This window comes from Nomascus leucogenys, chromosome 3 (genome assembly GCF_006542625.1).
Source record: "Nomascus leucogenys isolate Asia chromosome 3, Asia_NLE_v1, whole genome shotgun sequence".
NCBI lineage: Eukaryota > Metazoa > Chordata > Mammalia > Primates > Hylobatidae > Nomascus > Nomascus leucogenys.
Genome location: NC_044383.1, coordinates 35,961,989 through 35,985,576, shown reverse-complemented (window position 1 = coordinate 35,985,576; position 23,588 = coordinate 35,961,989). Strand labels below are relative to the sequence as shown.

At 44.2% G+C, this 23,588-nt stretch overlaps 1 protein-coding gene across 1 annotated transcript in view; it reads left to right on the top strand.

Annotated features, from left to right (window-relative positions):
- Positions 1-22,406, top strand: part of PI4K2A (phosphatidylinositol 4-kinase type 2 alpha) — a 34,915-nt gene extending 12,509 nt beyond the window's left edge. Inside the window, exons 3-9 of the mRNA XM_004093140.3 lie at positions 3,375-3,506; positions 3,907-4,060; positions 9,693-9,754; positions 11,678-11,777; positions 13,223-13,356; positions 13,847-13,906; positions 19,931-22,406. Of these exons, the coding sequence (XP_004093188.1) occupies positions 3,375-3,506; positions 3,907-4,060; positions 9,693-9,754; positions 11,678-11,777; positions 13,223-13,356; positions 13,847-13,906; positions 19,931-20,092 (804 nt within the window). The 3' untranslated portion in view covers positions 20,093-22,406. The remainder of the gene's footprint in view (positions 1-3,374; positions 3,507-3,906; positions 4,061-9,692; positions 9,755-11,677; positions 11,778-13,222; positions 13,357-13,846; positions 13,907-19,930) is intronic.
- Positions 22,407-23,588: the final 1,182 nt, after the last annotated feature.

The window sequence follows — 23,588 nt, the reverse complement described above, 5'->3', positions numbered from 1 at the left end:
TCAAATCATGAGAAACAATACCAAAGTTCTCCCAACTTCAGGTCTAGCGAGAAAATGTTTGACCAGGCTTCTAGTTCCCATTTCACATCTAATTCACTGCCTGGCTTTGTACAACTCATTCCTTCTCTTTATGCCTTACTTTTCCCTCTCTGTGCAGATAGTTTTACAGCATGCTTTGAACATCTTGTATGATAATTAATGTTCTTAAGTCTCCTAACCTGAAATCCTTCTACTAGGCTCCTCTTAGACTCTAGAAACTTTTAAATTCTCCTTGCTTATCACTCTGTAGTTTTCTTCCTTTACTAGGCAGATAGCAGACCGTGCCTGGCCCTATGCCTGCCTGCTCTGTTGGTGCTTCTGGAGTGTGGTGCCCAAGAATCAGAGGACTTGAGTTTGAATTCTTGCTCTGCAGTTTTTGATTTGTGTAACACTTGGGCAAGTCGTGTAACCTCCCTAGGCTCAGTTTCCTTACTGTAAAAATAGGGATATAAATAGTTCCTACTTTGTAGAGTGGCCATCAATATTACACAAGACAGCCTATATGAAGCACATAGCCGAGTGAGTGCCAGGCACAACGTAAACCCTCCATATGTTAGCCTGTGATATTTTTTATCAGCTATTCTAATCGTTAGTGTCACCCCCACAATCCCTTTCATCCCTATCTCTGGTCTTCCTCTTTCCCTGTTAGAGAACCTTCATGAGGCCTGAGGATCTTTTGCATCAGAAAGTCAGCAACAACCAAAATACTTGTCTTGGCTCGGCTCGCTGGCTCACGCCTGTAATCCCAGCACTTTGGGAGGCCTAAGTGGGTGGATCACCTGAGGTCAGGAGTTCGAGACCAGCCTGGCCAGCATGGTGAAACCCTGTCTCTACTAAAAATACAAAACTTAGCTGAGCATGGTGGTGCGTGCCTGTAATCCCAGCTACTTGGGAGGCTGAGGCAGGAGAATCGCTTGAACCTGGAAGGCAGAGGTTGCAGTGAGCTGAGATTGTGCCACCACACTCTATCCTGGGCAACAGAGCGAGACTTGTCTTCCATGAGACTGAGATGAGACAGAACTTTGGAAGCTTAACATATAACTGCTGGAGAATAGTAAGAGGACTCCTCTCCCTGTCTCCCCAACTCTTGTGACAGGATTCTATCCAGTTGATCAGAGCATCTGTCATTATAGAAACAGGGCTCACATTGCATTGGAACTTCAAATGGTAAGGCTCTAATTCTCACTCAGTGGCTGTCTCTGCTCTCTGCTCCTATGAGGTTTCAGGTTATGATAGTTTCATTAGTCACGGGGAAAAAGTGGTTTATTAGGAAGAATGATAGAAAATAAATATGATGGGGGCAAAAGGGGATATATGGCTTGAGAGAGCCAGGAGTTTCACTGTGGACACTGGCAAGGTAGCCTTAGGAAAGCTCTTTTTCCTTCATTCCTATGCCTGAGTTTTCTGATTTGTAAGGCAGGGAGTGCCTCCTACAGTACCATGCACATCCATTTTAGGTACTCTATTAATACTAGATGGTAGCATGGAGCGATAGATGAGAGGCAGTTATTTTGCCTCTCAGGTTCATGGGAAAAAAATAGTTATTTGTAATAAATTTTACAAGGTTTAGGAAAATACCTTTCTTGTAAGTTTGATTTTAGGTATTTATATGCTAAAACTCACTTGTTGCTGTCTCTGAAAGAAGCTTGTAACTCCTTCTTCATTTACTTAATAAATATTTAATGAGCATATGCCAGCTACTGTGTTAGGTGCTGTGGATGCTAATATAAATAAGATGTTCTCCACTTCCTCAAATCTCATTAGTTTTAAGGGAGGAGTTAGATATACAAATGGATAATTACAAGACAATGTGATAAGTGTGACAATAGATGCATTTGTGGATTACAATTATGTCACTGCAATTTGACTTAAATCAAGTATAATATTGATGGCCCATAAAAATTTTTTTTAGAGTAAGTAATGCATGCATCTAGTACAAAAATCAGAAGGCACATAGGGTAAACAGAGAAAAGTAATTCAGACTCCCTGCTACCCTTATCTCTTGGTCATTCAGTTTCCTTCCTCAGAGGCAGCCAGGATTACAGTATATAGCCTATACATAAAAATAGCAGTTAATTAAAATGAAAACCAATTTTAATGTTTATGTTTTGAATATGCATAATTTCACAAATTAAAAATTTCAAAAGGGCCTGGGGAACAGTGGCTCATGCCTGTAATCCCAGCACTTTGGGAGGCTGAGGGGGGAGGATCACCTGAGGTCAGGAGTTCAAGACCAGCTTGGCCAACGTGGTGAAACCCTCTCTCTACTAAAAATACAAAAATTAGCCAGGAGTGGTGGCACACACCTGTAATCCTAGCTACTTGGGAGGCTGAGGCATGAGAATCGCTTGAATGCGGGACTTGGAGGTTGCAGTGAGCCGAGTCTGCGCCACTGCACTCCAGCCTGGGCAACAGAGTAAGACTCTGTCTCAAAAAAGAAAAAAAAAAAAATTCAAAAGGAAATAAAGGGGTACAGAGTAAATTGTTTGTCTCTGGAAAGAAAATGGGCATTTGGCCTAATCTAACCCAGGAGATGACAGTGTTAATCCTTGTACTTCATACTAGCTGCTGTAACAACCCTTAAATCTCAGTGGTTTAATACAATTGGATTGTATTTCTTTTTTTCTTTTTTTTTTTCGGACAGTCTCCCTCTGTCACCCAGGATAGAATGTGCAGTGGTGTGATCTTGGCTCACTGCAACCTTTGCTTCCGAGGTTCAAGCCATCCTCCCACCTCAGCCTCTGAAGTATCTAGGATTACAGACGTGCACCACCATGCCTGGCTAATTTTTTTTTTCGTATTTTTAGTAGAGACGGGGTTTAACCATGTTGGCCAGGCTGGTCTCGAACTCCTGACCTCAAGTGATCTGCCCACCTCGGCCTCCCAGAGTGCTGGGTTTACAGGTGTGAGCCACCACGCCTGGCCAGGAGTGTATTTCTTGATTACATCTCAGACTCATGCCAGATAGGCAGCTCTCCTAGATACCACATCACTCCTGTAGTTACAAGGTATCCGAGGTTCTTCCATGGTGTGGCTCTGCTATTTCCCAGCCCTTCTTTCCTAGCTGCACAGACTGGGGAATGTGAATTAAGGATTGTGGGAGATTTTAGTTGCCAACAGTGGAAGTGTTGTACATACATAATTTTGTCATTATTTCATTGGCCCCAACTAGTTATCTTCCCTCTCCTAGTTGCTGGGAAGGCTGAGAAATGTATTCTTTCTGTGCCCTGGAAGAGGAATATTACTTGTGAACATCAAGGTATTTATTCTCTGCCATAGTGTTCTGGTTCCTTAAACTTGACTCTAACCTTAGTATCTCTTCTCTTTCACTGTAGGTAGTATACCTGGCCAGTGAGACCTTCAACTATAGTGCCATTGACCGAGTGAAGTCCAGGGGCAAGCGGCTTGCACTAGAGAAAGTGCCAAAAGTTGGACAGCGGTTTAACCGCATCGGGCTACCACCAAAGGTATAGACGCACCTCTGGCTTATCAAGGGTCATGATTTATAGTGACATAGTCATCCAAGTGGTGAAGCAAGGTGCCTACAACTCAAATATGGGCACATGAATAACCTGCCCTGAGGATCCTGTCTTCCTCATTTCTGTCAAGTGGCTAAGGTTTGAAAAGTTGAGACCTAACTTTTCACTTTACTCCTCTGGTTCATTTGGATAGGTTCTTTAATTTGGATGGATGATCACTGTTACATCTCTTTCCTCCTGTACTTGCAGGAAATGAGGAAGTAAAGATCTTGAAAAGTTTTCCTTCTCTGATACAAACTCCATAGGGCCTTAATGGGTATCTGGCATATACTCCAAAGGTCTTTGGATTTGGGCAGTAGGGAAAAACCTTTGTTCCTCTTGGTTCCAGGTTGGTTCATTCCAGCTCTTTGTTGAAGGCTACAAAGATGCAGACTATTGGCTGCGACGTTTTGAAGCAGAACCTCTTCCTGAGAACACTAACCGGCAACTACTGCTCCAGTTTGAGCGGTTGGTGGTGCTGGATTACATCATCCGCAACACTGGTGAGCACCTGCAGGTGGTCCCATGCCCTGTGCCAGACTGTGTTGAGGCATGGGGAGGCCTGGAGGCTTGCAAGGCTTTGGAGTCAGAGTGCCTTGTCCAGACACATCATGTGTAGTTTTCAGAAGTGGTGAGGCCTGGAGTTAGTATTTGCATTTTATCTTACACTCTTTCCTGGTTCCAGACAGAAGACACTTAGCTCTTCCAAAGCACTGTGAAGAGTACTCTTACCCTTGATCCCTAGTCATTCTTGTAGCCTCAAGACCTGTAACAGGACAGTTTTGTCTTCCTGTAACTTCTTGAGGTAGATGTTTAGATCATTGACATTTAAAAAAAATTTTTTTTCAGTGCAATTTAAATTCAACTAGCCTGGTAAAATGTACATGCATTGAGGACAAAAGTCTTTAAATTCAGGCTGGACGTGGTGGCTCATGCCTGTACTCCCAGCACTTTGGGAGGCCAAGGTGGACGGATCATCTGAGGCCAGGAGTTCCAGACCAGCCTGGACAGCATGGTGAAACCCTATCTCTACTAAAAATACAAAAATTAGCCAGGTGTGGTGGCACGCACCTGTAGTCCCAGCTATTCAGGAGGCTGAGGTGGGAGAATAGCTTGAACCTGGGAGGCGGAGGTTGCAGTGAGTCACAATTGCACCACTGCACTCTAACCTAGGTGACAGAGCAAGACTCTGTTTCCAAAAAAAAAAAAAAAAGTCTTTAAATTCACCTTATTGGAGCTATATTTTGTCTGATATTTTAAACAGTAAAATGCATGTAACATAAAATTTATTATCTTAACCATTTTAAAGTAGTATGAAGTACATTCATATTGTTGTGCAACTGTCACCACCATCCATCTCCAGAGCTCTTTTTTGTTGTTGTTGAGACCGAGTCTTGCTCTGTCACCTAGGCTGGAGTGCAATGGCGCGATCTCAGCTCACTGCAACCCCTGCCTCCTGGGTTCAAGTGATTTTCCCACCTCAGCCTTCCAACTAGCTGGGATTACAGACAGCCGCCATCATGCCTGGCTAATTTTTGTGTTTTTATAGAGATAGGGTTTCACCATGTTGGCCAGGCTGGTCTTGAACCGACCTCAGGTGATCCACCCATCTTGGTGTCCCAAAGTGCTGGGATTACAGGCATGAGCCACCACGCCTGGCCTCTAGAACTCTTTTCATCTTGTAAAACTGAAGCTCTATACTCATTAAACAGTAACTCTTCATTCCCCCTCCCCACGTCCCTGGCAAGCATCATTCTGTTTTCTGTTTCTATGATTTTGACTACTCTAAGTACCTCATATAAGTGGAATAGTATAGTATTTGTCTTTTGGTGATTCGCTTATTCACTTAGCATAACGTCCTCAAGGTACATCTATGATGTAGTATGTATCAGAATTTCCTTCCTTTTTAAGGATAAATACTGATCCATTTTCTGTATATACCACATTTTGTCTATCCATTTATCTTTCAGTGAACACTTGGGTTGCTTCTGCATTTTAGCTATTACGAGCAATGCTACTATGAACATGGGTGTACAAATATCTCTTCAAGACCCTGCTTTCAGTTTTTTTGAGTATATATCCAGAAGTGGAATTACTGGATCATATATGGTAATTCTATTTTTAATTTTTTGAGGAACCACCATACTGTTTTCCACAGCAGCTGTGCCATTTTACATTCCCACCAACAGCACACGAGGGTTCTTTCCAGTGTCTCGCCAGCACTTACTGTTTTCTGTTTTTTCCTTTTCATATTTAATCTGCATTCTGCTGAATGTTTTCTGTTGTTTTGATAGTAACCATCCTGATGGGTGTGAGATGTTATCTTATAGTTTTGATTTGCATTTCCTTAATGATTAGTGATGTTAAGCATCTTTTTATGTGCTGATTGGCCAATCATATATCTTCTTTGGAGTTATCTATTTAAGTCCTTTGCCTATTTTTGAATTTTCTTTTTGGTCATTATTGTTGAGTTCTCTATACATTTGTTTAAAGTTCTCTGTATATCTAGCTATTAGTCCCATATCAGATATATAATTTGCAAATATTTTCTCTCAATCTGTTGCCTTTAGTTTTATTTTTTAAAGAGACAGAGTTATGCTCTATTGTCCAGGCTGAAGTGCAGTGGCACAATCATAGCTCACTACAGCCTCGGACTCCTGGGCTCAAGTGATCTTCTACCTCTGCCCTCCGAGTAGCTGGGACTACAGGTGTGAGGACCACGCCTGGCTAGTTTTTAAATTCTTTGTAGAGACGAGGTCTCACTGCGTTGCCCAGACTGGTCTCTAATTCCTGGGCTCAAGCAATCCTCCTACCTCAGCCTCTCAAAGTGCTGGGATTACAGGTGTGAATGACTGCGGCTGGCTTGCAACGGATTTTTTTGTGGATTGACTTTGTATGCTGCTACTTTGCTGAATTATTAGTTCTAGTAGTTTTTGTTTTGTGTGTGGAAATTTTAGGGTTATGCACACACACAATCATATCTATGAACAGACATAATTTTCCCTCTTTTTTTTTTTTTTTTTCCAATTTGGGTGCTTTTTATTTCTTTTTTCTTGCTTCAGTGCTCTAAGACTTCCAGTGCTATGTTGAATAGAAGTAAAAGCAGGCATCTTTTCATTGTTCTTGATTTTAGAGGAAAACCTTGCAGTCTTTCACCATTATGATGTTAGGGTCCTTTTTGCCCACCTTGGCACCCTCAAGCTATTTGCAAGCTGCTCCTGGAAGTTGTGCATATCTGGCTGCCATGTGGCTGAAGGGTGGGGGGTGGGTAGCTGCTTGTGGGGCTAAGAGCCAAAATTGAATGAAATTAACCACAATTTACTGTCCAGGCTTTCCCCTGCAAGTTGCAGGCCCTCCACAGACTCCAGAGCGCCAAAATAATTACATCAGACAGATTTTTGCCACTACAGTTGTTGTCCACGTGGGGAGACAGATTTCTGTTGTTTCCTACTCCACCATCTTCCCAGAATCCTCTCTCTTAGAGTATTGATTTTTAGCTTTTCTCCTTTCCGTTCCTTTTCTTTTCTTTTTTTTTTTTTTTGAGATGGAGTCTCGCTCTGTCGCCCAGGCTGGATTGCAGTGGTATGATCTTGGCTCACTGCAACCTCCACCTCCCGGGTTCAAGTGATTCTCCTGCGTCAGCCTCCCGAGTAGCTGGGACTACAGGTGCATGCCACCACGCCCAGCTAATTTTTGTATTTTTAGTAGAGACAGGGTTTCAACATATTGGTCAGGCTGGTCTTGAACTCCTGACCTCGTGATCTGCCCGCCTTGGCCTCCCAAAGTGCTGGGATTACAGGTGTGAGCCATCGAGCCCGGCTTCTTCTTTTCTAATATATGCACTTCAGACTTTAATTTCATCTTAAGCATAGTTTAGGTGTATCTTACAAGTGTTTTTTTTTTTTTTTCACTGTAATCAATCATTATAAAATATATTGAAAATTTTTTTATCCCCTCAGTTTATAGATGGAGACTATATTTTCTAATTTCCATTGTTCATTTCTTCTCTGACCCATAGTTTACTTAAAATAATTTTTTAGCTGGTTAGTAGGAAAATTTCAAAATACGCAGAAGTAGAGAGACTTGTATAATAAACCCCATGTACTTGTAACCACCTTCAACAATTACTATGTAAGGTCTCACTTCCTGCTACCCCCATCCCTGCTGGATTTTTTTTTTTCTTTCAACTAAGGCTTTGACTGGAACTGCTGAATTTTTTTTTTTTTTTTTTTTTTTTTTGAGATGGAGTCTCACCCTGTCGCCCAGGCTGGAGTGCAGTGGCCCAGTCTTGGCTCACTGCAAGCTCCGCCTCCCAGGTTCACACCATTCTTCCACCTCAGCCTCCTGAGTAGGTGGGACTGCAGGCGCCTGCCACCACGCCCAGCTAATTTTTTGTATTTTTAGTAGAGACGGGGTTTCACCGTGTTAGCCAGGATGGTCTCGATCTCCTGACCTCGTGATCTGCCCGCCTCGGCCTCCCAAAGTGCTGGGATTACAGGTGTGAGCCACCACGCCTGGCCACCGCTGGATTATTTTAAAGCAAATCTGAGACATCATTTTATAGCATCCATAGATACCTCCATATGTTCTTGAAGAGATAAAGACTTTTTTTTTTTTTTCAGTATAATCAGTATGTAATGTCCCATCAGTGTTCAGATTACCCCAGTTGTCTCATAAAAAAATGATTTTTATAATTGGCTTGTTGAAATCATGATATAAAGGTCCACATATTACATTTGGTTAATAGCTTTCTTTTCTGTTTTTTTTGGAGATGGGATCTCACTGTGTTGCCCAGGCTGGTCTTAAACTCCTGGGCTCAAGCAGTCCTCCCACCTCAGCCTCCCAAAGTGCTGAAATTACAGGCATGAGCCACTGTGTCTGGCCAGGTTAATATGTTTCTTAAATGTCTTCAATTTAGGGAAAGTTTCACATCTTTTTTTTCCCCTTGACTTTTATTTGTTGAAGAAACTGGATATTTGCCCTATAGAAGTTCCACATTGTGGATTTGGCACCCTCCATTCTCTGTATTTCCTGTAACTTTACTGCTTGAGTTTAAAGGCTTGATCAAATTCAGGTTTGATTTTTTTTTTTTTTTGGAGGCAGGGTCTCACTCTGTTGCCTATGCTAGAGTGCAGTGGTATGATCATAGCTCATTGCAGCAGCCTCCAACTCTTGGCTCAAGCTATCCTGCCTCAGCCTCCCAAGTAGCTGGGACTATAGGCACGTACCACCACACCTGGCTAATCTTATTTACAATTTGTTTAGACATGGGATCTCGCTATTTTGCCCAGGCTGGTCTTGAACTCCTGGCCTCAAGTGATTCTCTGCCTCCTCAGCCTCCCAAAATGCTGGGATTTCAGGTACAGCCTCTGCTGATATTCTTAATCTTGACTTTTATCTTTTTAAACATATTGAGGATTTTGTTGTGAACATTTTAAAGTCTGTATATTTTTATTGTTTGGAGCCCCTACAGATCTGTTTTAATTTTCAGTTGTTTCTCTTTGTTTTTATTCCTGTCATCTTGTTTCTTTGTGTACCTGGTTGTTTTTCACTGTCAAATACTGCCTATCAGAAATCGTAGAGCTGTATGAAGGCCTAAGATGTCATTGTAAATCCTGTCTGGAGGAAGATTTCTTTTGGCAAGCATCTAGGGCACTAGCAATCCAGTATCACTTTAATTTCGGTGTTGAGGGGAGCTTGGTGTATTTCTAAGGTGTAGTGCTTCAGGTCTTAACCCAAAGCATAGATGATATACGAGGGTCCTTTACCCCTGATCAGTTACTGGATTATAGTTTTTGTCTCTCTAGCTCCACAAGGCTCTTATAATTGTTGTACCTCTCAAGCTCTTAGCCAGCTCTTTCCAAATTGGCAGGTGCTGTGGGGGAAAAGAAGCCACAGTGCTGGGCTCCACTTCCTCCCATGGATTTCCTTTCTCTCCCATATCTTCACTCTTAAATTCTTTGTGGTCTTGTTAAAATCTCCAGTACCTTAAAGAGATCTAAAAATATTTTACCCAGCATTTGTAGTCATTCTCAGTAGAAGGGTTAGTCCAAGTGTCCAGAATACCTAGTCCACCATTACAAAAATTGAAAATCATCCCCCCTTTTTCTGCTAACTTTATATTTCTGTTCACAGATCGAGGCAATGACAACTGGCTGATTAAATATGACTGTCCAATGGATAGTTCTAGCTCTCGGGTAAGAGACTGAGATAAATCTTAAAGAGAATGAAGAGTATTTGCATAATATAGAAACATAAAATGGTCAGAGATGTAGTTCATATAAGTTCAGAAGAATCAGGGGGCGCATATGTTTAAAATTAATAGGTTAATATTTGGTATAGTTTTTCTCAATATGTGTTTCAAAGACATCCTACTGACACATGTTAATAGGAATAGCATGAAGAAAGGGTCAAGTAAATTTGGAACATATTATGTACTCTGTTCCTTTCTTCGAGCTTCCTATTGCACAGTAGCATAGTAAAGGTCTGAGAAGTACTACGTTAAACAAACCTATTTAAATTTGATTTCTACCCTTTTTAAGCCATGAGCCACTTTTCTCACAACAGACCGCAAGTCCACAGAACATAAGTTTAGAAAAAGCTGCTTCTGCAACTTGCTTTCCTTTCTCATTTCTTTCATCCTCCACCGTACTTCTCTATCACTGTTCAGTCTGCATGTTTTACAAAATTAGCAGAAGGCTGCCTGGGGGAGAGTGAGATTGGTTTTATTTCTTTTTTCTTTCTTTCTTTTTTTTTTTTTTTTTTTAAGAAACAGGGTCGGTTGGGCATGGTGACTCACGCCTGTAATCCCAGCACTTTGGGAGGCCGAGGTGGGAGGATCACCTGAGGTCAGGAGTTCCAGCCTGGCCAACATGGTGAAACCCCGTCTCTACTAAAAATACAAAAATTAGCCAGGCATGATGGCGAGAGCTTGTATTCCTAGCTACTTGGGAGGCTGAGACTCGAGAATGGCTTGAACCCGGGAGGCGGAGGTTGCAGTGAGCCAAGATCACACCATTGCATTCCAGCCCAGACAACAGAGCAAGACTCTGTCTCAAAAATTAAAAAAAAAAAAAAAAGAGAGAGACAGGGTCTTGCTCTGTTGTGCACGCTGGACTGCAGTGGTGCTATCCTAGCTCACAGCAGCCTTGGACTTCTGGGCTCAAAGCAGTCCTCTCACCTCAGCCTCCTGAGTAGCTGGGACTACAGGTGCAAAAGTTGTTTAATTTTTTGTAGAGTTGAGGTCTTGCTATGTTGCCCAGAATGGGGTTTTTATTCCTTATAACTTTTTTACTTTCTGTAATAGTGGCTCTCAAATTTTGTGCCTGAATCTTCTGAAGAGTTATTTAAAATAGTACACAGATTCTTCAGGCCTTTCCCTTAGAAATTGATTCATCAGGTCTGGAGTAAAACTCAGGATTCTGCACATTTAATAAGGTATCTCAGGGGATTCAGATTCAGGCATCCTGGAACCACAGTTCTTGTTCCTGTGATGGCACCCATGAACCTGAAGCATGGAGCCACATAGTCAGTGATTGTCTCTGACATGGGCTGTCACAGGTGACATGCCCACTCTTTTTACATTCATCTCTTGTCCTTTCCCTTTTCATGCACCATTGAGGCAGGAGAATAGACTCCCTTGTGCAAGAGCAGCCAGCTGTTATCTTCCGAGGCTGTTTTCTCGCTGGAAAATGTAGTTGTCACCAGTGAAGTAACATCTGAGTCAAGGTCCACACAAAAGGACCTTGGCCAACTGATATGGATTTTATTTCTTCTGTTCTGCTTTCAGGATTCTCATTTTCTTTCCCTAGGAGGAATGGCTTATAGTTATCTTTATTATTGTCATTATCCTTCTTACCAAGGTCTATAGCAACTCTTGGGGAAGTGTGCCTTTTCTGAGATAAGAACAGGACTCTTGAACTTTGAACAAGAGCCAGGTCAGAGGCACCAAAATGTGCTAAATTCAGATAACAACATGGAAGCCAGTTCAGAGAGTAGCTCAAGATAAGTTCAATAAGAATTGTTCTCTTGAGGGAGTTGGGATGAGTTGCTTTGCTACTAATTGGAAGGGCCTGAGGGAGATGGGTTTCTTCAGTCATTAGTCTTTCCTTGCTTTTCAGGACACAGACTGGGTGGTGGTGAAGGAGCCTGTTATCAAGGTGGCTGCCATAGACAATGGGCTGGCCTTCCCTCTGAAGCATCCTGACTCCTGGAGGGCATGTAAGTCTCAAGACAATGGTGGTCTGGCTCTTCCCTTGCTCGGTATATTTTCTCACTGTGCAGTGGAGATGATAATGTCTCTATCATAGGATTATTCTAAAAATTAATGAAATAATGCAGTTCAGGCACTTTAACACAATGGCTGGCATATGGCAACTATTTCATAATGTAAGCTGTTTTTCTAATTTTTGTCTTCTATGATTACCATTACAAGCATAAAGGTGATTAGAAATTAGAAGCATAAAGATGAGTTTTCTCATTGTCTCTTTGCATTCTTCTCGTTCTTTCTGAGGACCTTTTTTTTTTTGGAAATGGAGTTTCACTGTTGTTGCCCAGGCTGGAGTGCAATGGTGCGATCTGTGCCCACCGCAACCTCCACCTCCCGGGTTCAAGCGATTCTCCTGCCTCAACCTCCCAAGTAGCTGGGATTACAGGCATGCGCCACCACGCCCGGCTAATTTTGTATTTTTAGTGGAGACGGGGTTTCACCGTGTTGGCCAGGCTGTTCTCGAACTCCTGACTTCAGGTGATCCGCCTGCCTCAGCCTCCCAAAATGCTGGGATTACAGGTGTGAGCCACTGCACCTGGCCGAGGGCTATTTATTTTTTATTTATTTATTTTTTTGAGACAGAGTCTTGGTCTGTCGCCCAGGCTGGAGTGCAGTGGCATGATCTCGGCTCACTGCAACCTCTGCCTCCTGGGTTCACACCATTCTGCCTCAGCCTCCCGAGTAGCTGGGACTATAGGTGCCCACCACCATGCCCAGCTAATTTTTGTATTTTTAGTAGAGCCAGGGTTTCAGTGTGTTAGCCAGGATGATCTCAATCTTCTGACCTTGTGATCCACCCACCTCGGCCTCCCAGAGTGCTGGGATTACAGGCATGAGCCACTGCGCCTGGCCCTTTTTTAATGTTTTAATTTGTTATTTTATTGTTTTAGTGTATATTTCCTGAAATATCTTTTTTTTTCTGTTATCTGAGGACTGTCTTTCCATAATTTATTCCAATTGTGCCTCTAAATATAAGCTGCCTATCAGTGTTCTGTCTTCCTTGTTCCATCTCCTACCCTGTTGTAACAGAAGCTTCTGGAAAGGAGGAGAAATAAACGTAGGGAGTCAGTAGCCCCTTTTGCAGCATTAGTCTTCCTTTTCAGAAGGACCATCTCAGCATCTCGGTGACAAGTAGTTGCTTCTAGACCTTGCATCTGGGAGGGTCATGTAATGTCTGAGAATGAGCTCTGACATTAGGCAGCCCTGGGTTTGAACCCTGGTTCCTCTACTGACTAGCTGTGTAACCTTTACACTTAAGAGCACTTGTAAGTTTTTGTTTCTGTTGTATATCAGGGAAGAGGGGTTCTCCTTTAGAAAATGCCTTGACGAGTGGGGGACATAGATGAGCAGGGACTTTTCCAACACCAGCTTTGCCTTTGGCTTTTCCTCTTTTCAGATCCTTTTTACTGGGCCTGGTTGCCCCAGGCGAAAGTCCCATTTTCTCAGGAGATAAAAGATCTGATCCTTCCAAAGATATCGGACCCTAACTTCGTCAAGGACTTGGAAGAGGACCTATACGAACTCTTCAAGGTTAGCCCTGGGAACCTCAGCCCTATTATCATATGGAAGAAGGAATTTTTAATGGTTTTTTTTAATTGGTCCTGACAAAAGCCAAGAGGAAATGGCTAACACCTTTCTGACTTGAGTTAGCCAACGAATGGCAAGATTTCCACATGTGGACAGCAGGACCTGGTTTGGATGGGTTTGAGAGAAATGGGCAGGGGTGAGAAATCACACTGATGTGCCTCTCCTGTGCATCATGTGGCTGCAATGTATCTGCAGGGCTTTCATTTTAATATGGAGCACTGGAGCCTAGAGTTTGAGATGTAGAGGAAGATATTGACTTGTTTTCTGTTTCCTCATCTGTAAAGCAGGGAGTTCTTGTGGGAGTAGTTGACTTCACAAAGCTGCAGAAGCCTTATGCAGGTTTTCCTTATTAGAAAGTTTCTAACTGGGGGAGAAAATGGGTTCCTGTGAGGCATTCACACAGGTTCCATCTCCTTCTGGTCTTCTTTTGCAGAAAGATCCTGGTTTCGACAGGGGCCAGTTCCATAAGCAGATTGCTGTCATGCGGGGCCAGGTAAGCCTGGGACATCCTCCCAGTATCTTTGGCGTCTCTGGGAGTGTTGTGTGCTCAGGTTGAACAAATGTTTGAAGCTTGTGTTTTATACCCCCCTTTTTTTTTTGAGACCAAGTCTCACTCTGTCACCCAGGCTAAAGTGCAGTGGCATGATCTCTGCTCACTGCAACCTTGGCCTCCCAGGTTCAAGCAATTCTTGTACCTCAGCCTCCCAAGTAGCTAGGATTACAGGCGCATGTCACAATGCCCGGCTAATTTTTGCATTTTTAGTAGAGATGGGGTTTTACCATGTTGGCCAGGCTGGTCTCGAACTCCTGACCTCAAGTGATGCATCTGCCTCCGCCTCCTAGAGTGCTGGGATTACAGGCGTGAGGCACCGCGCCTGACCGTGTTTTACACCTTTTTTCAGTATGTTCTGTACGTTATTTTTGGCTCTACCTTAACACCTACGAGAGGAAAAGTGGCCCTCCCAATTCTCCCACTTCTTCCCTGGAATCCAGTGCTTGATGAAGCACTTAATGTGCACTTATCTCCATGCTAGTTGCTAGGTAATTCATTGGTAATTAAACTAATGCTTTCTGTCCTAGAGTTGCTCAAGGCAGGCTGTATGTTTTGGTGGTTAAGACCTGGGCCCTGGAGCCAGACTGCTTCACTACTTGGAAGCTCTGTGGCCTGGGGCAAAAGCCTCTGTTTTCTTGTTCATAAAACAGAATAGTAATAATAAATTGCACAGTTGGCTGGAGGATTTCACGTGATAATGCTTATCAATCATTTAGTAAAAAGAGTACTGGGCACATGAAGCACTCAGATATTGATTACGGTTATAATTATGTTGTTGTAGGTACAACTTACATTATTCCTTCTCCTTCCACTTCACCTTCAAAGGGAGCTAAGGAAACCAAGGGGATTGTTGATCTTCCAAAGCGTAGTAAAGAAATGCTTGAAAAATGGTTTGAAAACTCTATAGGGTACTGGTATTATGCTTATCACTTTGAAGTCTTCTTCAAGACAGTTGGGATGACCTAGTGGTTAAGGGTACAAACTGTGGTCACAGTGCCTGGGTTTTTGAAGCCTGGCTCTGCCATTTACTACCTGTGAGATTTTGGGCAAGTTACTTAATCTCTCCTTCCCTTAGTTTCCTGATGTTTAATGTGGGATCAATAATAGTAGCTGAGACCAGGCATGGTGGCTCACACCTGTAATCCCAGCACTTTGAGAGGCTGAGGTGGGCAGATCACTTGAGCTAAAGAGTTGGAGACCAGCCTGGGCAACATGGTGAAGCCCCATCTCTACAAAAAATACAAAAATTAGCTGTGAGTGGTGGCGCACACCTGTAATCCCAGCTACTCAGGAGGCTGAGGTGGGAGGATTGCTTGGGCCTGGGAGGTCTAGGATGCAGTGAGCTGAGATGGCACCACTGCACTCCAGTCTGGGGGACAGAGTGATAACCTGTCTCAAGATAATAATGGTACCCGCCTTACAGAATTATTATGAGATAAATGATTTGAAACAGTTAGAGTAGCACCTGGCATATTGAAGTATTCAATTTGTAGTATTAATAGCTGTTAGGATTATGATTTTTGTATACAGAAAATTCAGCTTCTCCCATCTTTAAAGGGCAAGAGGATCTTCTCAGCCTTAATTCTGCATTTACTTCTTCCTTCCATTTATCTAAAGACGTCTGATGACAGCACCTCCTGGGTTTGCTGAGCCCATTTTTCCCTGGAAGTGGGTTGGACAGAGGTTTTTTTTTTCTTTTGAGACAGAGTCTCACTCTGTCACCCAGGCTGGAGTGCAGCGGTGAGATCTTGGCTCACGGCAACCTTCACCTCCCAGGTTCAAGTGATCCTCCTGCCTCAGCCTCCAAGTAGCTGGGATTACAGGTACATGGCACCACACCTGGCTAATTTTTGTATTTTTAGTAGAGATGGGGTTTCACCATGTTGGCCAGGCCGGTCTCAAACTCCTGATCTCAGGTGATCTGCCTGCCTTGGCCTCCCAAAGTGCTGGGATTACAGGAGTGAGCCACTGAGCCCGGCCTGGACAGAGGTTTTAAGAACTACAATTATTGTAGCTGTCTGAATACCAGTAACATGGTATTCCTACATTTCCCAAGTAATGTAAGGGCCCAATTAGGCTGGCAGAATTTTTGGAAACATTAAAAGCCACGTGATAGACTCAGATGTTATGGAACTCAGCATAAAGGAATAAACTGGCTTCTCCAGTTGATATAGGCTGTGCCTCTGTCCATATTGCAATGTCTTACCTAATTCCATCCCAGCTCAGTTCCTTGCCAGCCCTTCTCCCATTACTCAGATAGAGCCATTATTCAGAGTGGTAGGAGAGGTTGGGGTAGTGCAGTTTTATTTCTCTCCATCTTGTGCTCCTAATGTCTTCAGAGGAGCTTTTGCTATCTTGTAACCTAGGGTGCCTACTACCTTAGGGTGACCATCCAGCTCCTTCCAACATGCACATGGCCAGTATATCACTCATGTGCTTACTTGTCTACCATTCACACATCAAAGCAAAATGGTCCTCTGCACTACAGAAATCTGACAAAGCACAGAGAAAAGAGGTCATAACCCTGTCTTACATAGCTGAGCCATTATCACAGGATGGGCTGCAGTACAAGGGCCCTGAGATGTAGGGAAAGAGTGAAGAGGCCCCACAGGGACACAGTCAGGTGATAGAAGTTGTTACTCAAAGGCTTCTCACCAGGAGTTAAAGAATCTAGGGTCTGAGAGAAAGCCTCTTTAACATTTTCTTTTTCTTTTCTTTTTATTAAAGACAGGGTCATGCTCTGTCACCTAGGCTGGAGTGCAGTGGCCCAATCGTAGACCACTGCAGCTTTGAACTCTACGTTCAAGAAGTCCTCCCCACTCAGCCTCCTGAGTAGCTGGGACCACAGGCATGCACCACCATTTCTGGGTAATTTTTTTTAAGAGGTGGGGTCTCACTATGTTGCCCAGGCTGGTCTCAAACTCCTGGCCTCAAGCAATCCTCCTGCCTTGGCCTCCCAAGGTGCTGAGATTATAGGCATGTGCCACCACATCCAGCCCAACATTTTCAAAGATAGTATTTATTCTTTAGTATTATGTGACTGCTATACTTTTTCTTCAATTTTAAAAAATAATTTTTCTTTTTAAATTCTTTGTTCTCCTTTCTTTTTAGTCCTGGTTCCAGGCTTATCTTCAGCTTTTTAATTTGGAAATTTTCAAACCTCAGTAAAGTTGAACGAATGGGATCTTCTAGATTCTTCAGTTGTTATATTTAGCCAGATTTATCTCATATGTCTACGTATTATCCATTGATGTATCTGAATAATATCTATTTAATTTCTCTCTCTCCCTAGATATGCTTTTTTGCCAAATCTTTTGAAAATAAGTAGTAGACAATTTGACATGTTTACCCCAGATACTCCCGTAATCACCTTTCAGTTCTTCACCCCGATATTGTGCTTAAGACTGTTTGGAACAGTGTAGGATGCTGGCAAGTACCAAAACAATTAAGTAAAAAAGAAATTTGTTACCGATTGGGTAACAAATGACCCCTGTTGCAGGTGTATCTCTGCCTCTTTATAGGCAGCAGTTGTGTAAGAGGATATTTGTGGCTTGAGGGCTGTGTGTCTGTGTGATTTCGGGGTGCAGTCTAGCTTACCCTCCCATGGTCTGTGACCTGGCCATGAAATCTTCAACATCTAGTGTTTTAAAGGAGATAGGGCCAGGCGCGGTGGCTCATGCCTGTAATCCCAGCACTTTGGGAGGCTGAGGCGGGTGGATCACCTGAGGTTGGGAGTTGGAGACCAGCCTGACCAACATGGAGAAACCCCATCTCTACTAAAAATACAAAATTAGCTGGGTGTGGTGGTGTATGCCTGTAATCCCAGCTACTCGGGAGGCTGAGGCAGGAGAATTGCTTGAACCTGGGAGGCGAAGGTTGCTGTGAGCCGAGATTGCGCCATTGCACTCCAGCCTGGGCAAGAAGAGTGAAACTCCTTCTCAGAAAAAAAAAAAGAAAGAGAGAGAAGATAGGACACCTTCAGCTTTTGTACTGTCCTACCAGAGAAGATAAATGGTGGTGATACTAATTTTGACAAAGAGGAGAAACTGTGTCCTCATGGACACATAACTGAAATACCTGTAAAATACTGACAAAAGATGGTGAGTACTGGACTCAGTGGCTCATGCCTGTTATCCCAACACTTTGGGAGGCCAAATTGGGAGGGTCATTTGAGGCTAGAAGTTGGAGGGTGCAGTGAGCTATGAATGTATCACTGTACTCCAGCTTGGGTGACAGAGTGAGACCCTGTCTCAGAAAAGAAAAAAAAAAAATTAGGGGAAACTGGGCAAATGCTATATAGGAACTCTCTGTACTGTCTGCAACTTTTCTCTAAATTTAAAATTATTCCAAAGTAAAACATTTATTTTTAAAAAAAGATGATGAAGAGATAGTGTTAGAAGGAGAATCCAAATGAAATGTTGGCTTTTTACTTTTTTTGTTTTGTTTTGTTTTTGAGTTTTCGCTTAGACTGAGTGCAATGGCGCAATCTCAGCTCACTGCAACCTCCACCTCCTGGGTTCACATGATTCTCCTGCCTCAGCCTCCCAAGTAGCTGGGATTACAGGCATGCGCCACCATGCCTGGCTAATTTTTGTATTTTTAGTAGATATGGGGTTTCACCATGTTGGCCAGGCTGGACTTGAACTCCTGACCTCGTGATCTGCCCACCTCGGCCTCCGAAAGTGCTGGGATTATAGGCATGAGCCACCATGCCCGGCCCAAAACCACCTATAATTTCTTGAGACCCAGAGGTGACCACTGCCAGCTGCCAGACTTTTTTCTACACTATAGGTAGATAGGAAGATAGAATTTTAGAAAGTAAAAGTGGGGTCACAGTCTAACACTGGTTCCTTTTCTGCTTTCCTTTGCATCTAACACAACAGTGTGATCGCTTCTTTGCCAATACATTTGTATATATATCTGATAGTTCCCTGGTTAAATTTCTATATATTTCAGGATAATTGTTTCTTATCCCTTAAATTATTAACTAATTCAATTTACATCTTTTCACTGTTATAAACAATATTACATTATATATTTTTTGGAACTAAATGTTTTTTGCATATCCATTAGTGTTTCCTAAAAATGGAATTGCTGAGTCAGGGTCTGTTCTCCTTTTTTTTTTTTTTGAGACAGGGTCTCGCTCTGTTGCCCAGGCTGGAGTACAGGGGCATGATCTCAGCTCACTGCAACCTCCACCTCCCAGGTTCAAGCAATTCTTAAGCCCAGCCTCCAAGCAGCTGGGATTACAGGTGTGCACCACCCCACCTGGCTAATTTTTTTGTATTTTTAGTAGATACAGAGTTTTGCCATGTTGGCCAGGTTAGGATCTGTTCATTTTTAAGTGTTTCTGTGTGTGTGTGTTTTTTTTTTTTCTTTTTGTTTTTTGAGACGGAGTCTCACTCTGTTGCCCAGGCTGGAGTGCAGTGGCACAATCTCGGCTCACTGCAACCTCCGCCTCCTGGGTTCGAGTGATTCACCTGCCTCAGCCTCCCCAGTAGTTGGGACTACAGGCATGTGCCACCACGGTCGGCTAATTTTTTTTGGTATTTTTAGTAGAGACGGGGTTTCGCCATGTTGGCCAGGCTGGTCTGAAATTCGTAACCTCAAGTGATCCACCTGCCTTAGCCTCCCAAAGTGCTGGGATTACAGGCATGAGCCACTGTGCCTGGCAAGTGTTTATTTTTTTGAACTCTCCCCAACTCTGAGTCGTTCTTCTGTATCTTTACTAACTGGAGGGCAAAAAAATAAAGGATTTGTTTTCATTTGTATTTTTTAAATGATTAGAGAGGTTTCCATTTTCTGTTTTGCTCATTTCTACTTTTGTAAATAGCCTATTTGCATGATTTTCCATTGGTGTTTTTAAAAATTGATTGGTAGAAGTCCTCTCTACTGATCTGCTTTCAGAGGCAGATCTGGAATGCTGAGGCCTCTCCCTCACCCATCTCCTTTTTCCCACTGCAGATCTTAAATCTGACCCAGGCCTTGAAAGACAACAAGAGTCCCCTGCACCTCGTCCAGATGCCACCTGTGATTGTCGAGACGGCCCGTTCCCACCAGCGGTCTTCTAGCGAGTCCTATACACAGAGCTTTCAGAGCCGGAAGCCCTTCTTTTCATGGTGGTAGCTCCAGAGACAGGCAGAGGAAATATTGTCAGAGACTGGTGGGAGGAAGCCTGGGGAGTGGGGTGCAGGAAAAGCCAGAGAAGCTGGTGGAGAGCAGCACCTTTAAGAGCCCTCTCTGTCTGCTTGCCACCCCGCTCAGGGCTTTCCCACCCACAAGGAGAAGCACAATCAGGAACAGTGAGTGCTCCTTGCCCTTCTGAGTGCGGGGGAGGCTGGAGCTCCATGCACGTAGTCCAGATGCCTGGGAAGGAACATCTCCCTTCCAGCATCTGCTGGTGGCAGGCTGGGACAGTCCCTTCCTTCCCTGACACCCTGCTCTATTGCAATTCCCTATTATATTCTGCATCAGAAAAACAAACAAAACAAAAACAACTTTAAATGCTTGTAGCAGAATCCTGGGTTATCTCACGTCTGAAACCTTTAATCCAGGCCTAAATTTGCATAGACCTGACATTCAGCTGCCTTGCAGTTGCTTCCTCCCATGAGCCAAGGCAGTGTCAGAGGGCACCTGGATGACTTGCAGTACCACAGCACTGGGACAGACAGAAGCCACACCTTTCTTTTGAGTTTTTGCCAAGCCTCCTCCATCTCCCACCAGTGCTGTGGGCTGGCTGCAAGCCTCCAAACAGTTCTCCTGGAAGGGAGGTTTTTGCTTTACCCCCGCCAGCACTTCCGCACACAATCATACAGAACCTCTCTGCTCTCTGCTGGCCTACAGCTTGTCTCTTTCTCAAGCAGAGGCAGGAAGAGCTAGTCTTAGCATTTATATTTTAATAGGAAGTTGACTCCCAGCATGTAAAAGTGATCCACGCAGCCGGAGTGTATGCCGGGAGCTAAGTCGTCTATGGGTGAATGTAGCCCACCTTGCTTCCTGAGTCCTTGGTCCCAATCTTCTCATTTGTTCCTGTCGTTTTAAATTTTTTCCCCCCAATTCTTTTGATGTAAGACTTCAGTTTATCTTCTGGAGTGGGTCTCTGCAAGGGTTCTGGGATGAGTCTTGGCTTCTAAGAGGACAGGCTATTAGGTTCTTGGACTTTTTTCTGTGCTACCGCTGCTGCTTGGTGGAAGTAACAGGATGTGGATTCTGCCTCATAAGTGGCAGTTTCCCTTTTCTCTCTGACTTGTCCTAGGCTGATTTCTCTATGGTTTCCCTGAGAAAGGTGGGACCCAAAGGAGAGAGGCCTTCAAACTGTCCCAGGTCCTGCCCAGCTCAGTGCGTATCTTCTTGCTTCCATGTGTCTTTTCCCCTGCTGCCTCACTCCCCATCCCCACTTGCCAGGTGTTTGAGCTGTTTCTACACCAAAGCAAAGTACGGCCTCAGGAGGGAGTAAAAAGGGTGCCATCTGTGTCTGAGGGGCAGCTGTGTTCATGTCCTGTGCTACTGGACATTTCATAATTCTGGCACCTTGCGATTGGTCAGTCAACCTCAGAAAGTAACTATCTTGAAGGTTTGAAAAACAACCAAAGAAAGGGAGTGAGGACTATGGCTGCATGTCCTCTGCTTGCCCAGCTGCAGAGCAGAGATGTGCAGCCCTCTGGTCAGCTGGTCCAGGCTGGTCCCCGCCGGTCCCCTTCCAGTCCAGCCACCAGGAGCCCACTTGTCCCAGGCTTCCACCTGGCTGACAGGAAGAATCTCTGAGAGCCGGATGTGCATGCCCTGTGGACGAAGGTACAGCTCGCCTGCCTGCCCCAGCCCCAGCCCCGACAATCACATGCAGCTGACTCGGACACTGGCCTTGGGAACAATGTTTGAGAGAACACCGGCACGTGTTCTTGACTGTAGGAGCCAGAAGGGGACCCAGGTGTGCATAGCTCTCTGTAGACATTTTTACCCAAACCTGTTGGTAAAGCACCCATCTGGTGCTCAAGAGAGCCTGGGGGTCTAACAGGGAGCCCGGCTGCCTCACCTGGCCACAGCCTCCACACCAGATCTGCACATTGTCTTGATCCAGACCAGCTCTGTGATCAGAAGGAAACTGGGTCCGATGTAGGAGCAAGCTGGTCCTGGGCCTGGCAGGCAAGAGTGTGGGCATCCTTTCCTGGCCTTTCTCCACTCTCCCTCAAGCCTGTGCTCAGGTTGCCTTGAATGTGGACTCTGGAAGAGCCAGGGGCCCAGAATGCTGGGGGAGGCTTCTGGGTGGCACTCATGAAACAACGTCCCTCTGCCAGCCATAGGCCCTGCCTCCAGTGTCAGGGAATGGAGGCTGGGCTGCGAGAGTGCTGCTGCCCCGTGTCGTTCTTCTAATCCACTGTAGAAATTGTACGTAATGTATTTAAATCAACGCAAATGTATGAATAACAAATCCAGTTCTGACCTTTTTTGTCAGTTTCTTTGGGGGAAGGAAGACAAGGTAGGAACCGAATTTTGAGGGCAAAGAAACCTGTTTCCACGGAGTTGCTGAGACGTGGCTTCTGGGGCTATTTCTCCCTAGTAAAGGACGATCCAGGTCCTCATTTCCAAAGTCCCGATGCTCTGAAAACCAAAAGTATTTTCATAACCCATTTGAAACCAAACCTGACCTGAACCTACACTGATGGGAAGCTATTGGTAATTATGATGTGTCCCTCTTAGTGTGATTCTTTGTTGCAGAAATGTCAATATATTTTATGACATGGTTCCCTACTAGGGATTATACAGTATTTGCCCTGACTACTTCCTAAGAGCCAAAAATAAAAAATGTGAATTCCAAAATAATCTAGTGGCAAGGGCTTGGGATAAGAAATGTGGACCTACAGGCTGGGTGCAGTGGCTCACACCAGTAATCCCAGCACTTTGGGAGGCTGAGGTGGGTGGATCGCCTGAGGTCAGGAGTTTGAGACCAGCTTGGCCAACGTGGCGAAACCTTGTCTCTACTAAAAATACAAAAATTAGCTGGGTGTGGTGGCACACGCCTGTAATCCCAGCTACTCGGGAGGCTGAGGCAGGAGAATCGCTTGAACCCGGGTGGTGGAGGTTGCACTGAGCCAAGATCGCACCACTGCATTCCAGCCTGGAGTAAGACTCTGTCTCTAAATAAATTAAATTAAATAAATAAATAAATAATAAAATAAAATAAAAAAGAGGACCTACCTACACTCAGGTAGTAGTGGTTCCTCCTCTCGGCCACCAGAGGGCAGCCCTGCCCTGTGTACATCACTGCCCCACTTCAAACCCTGAATAATCAGGCAATTAGGGTGGGTGGAGAGGGAGAAGAAAGCTAATAAGCACAGAGTATGCCTCTCTTGAGGTGGAGCTAGAACTGCGGGAAAAACCCTGCCTTCAAGGGTTTCCAAGCCAAGGGAAGCCTAGGATATAATGCAGGCAGCTTCAGAATGATCGGTCCACCTTGGGATGGTCAGCCCATAAGGATGAAGAAACCAAATGAGGAGCTGGCACCACTAGTTTGACTGCAGATTAAGCCAACCCAAGGCCCCAGCCTACTGTGCAGGGCTGACCATGACAGTCTTCCCCCTTCTCTGATCCTGTGGATCAGGACTGCTGCAGAGACTCCCCTCTC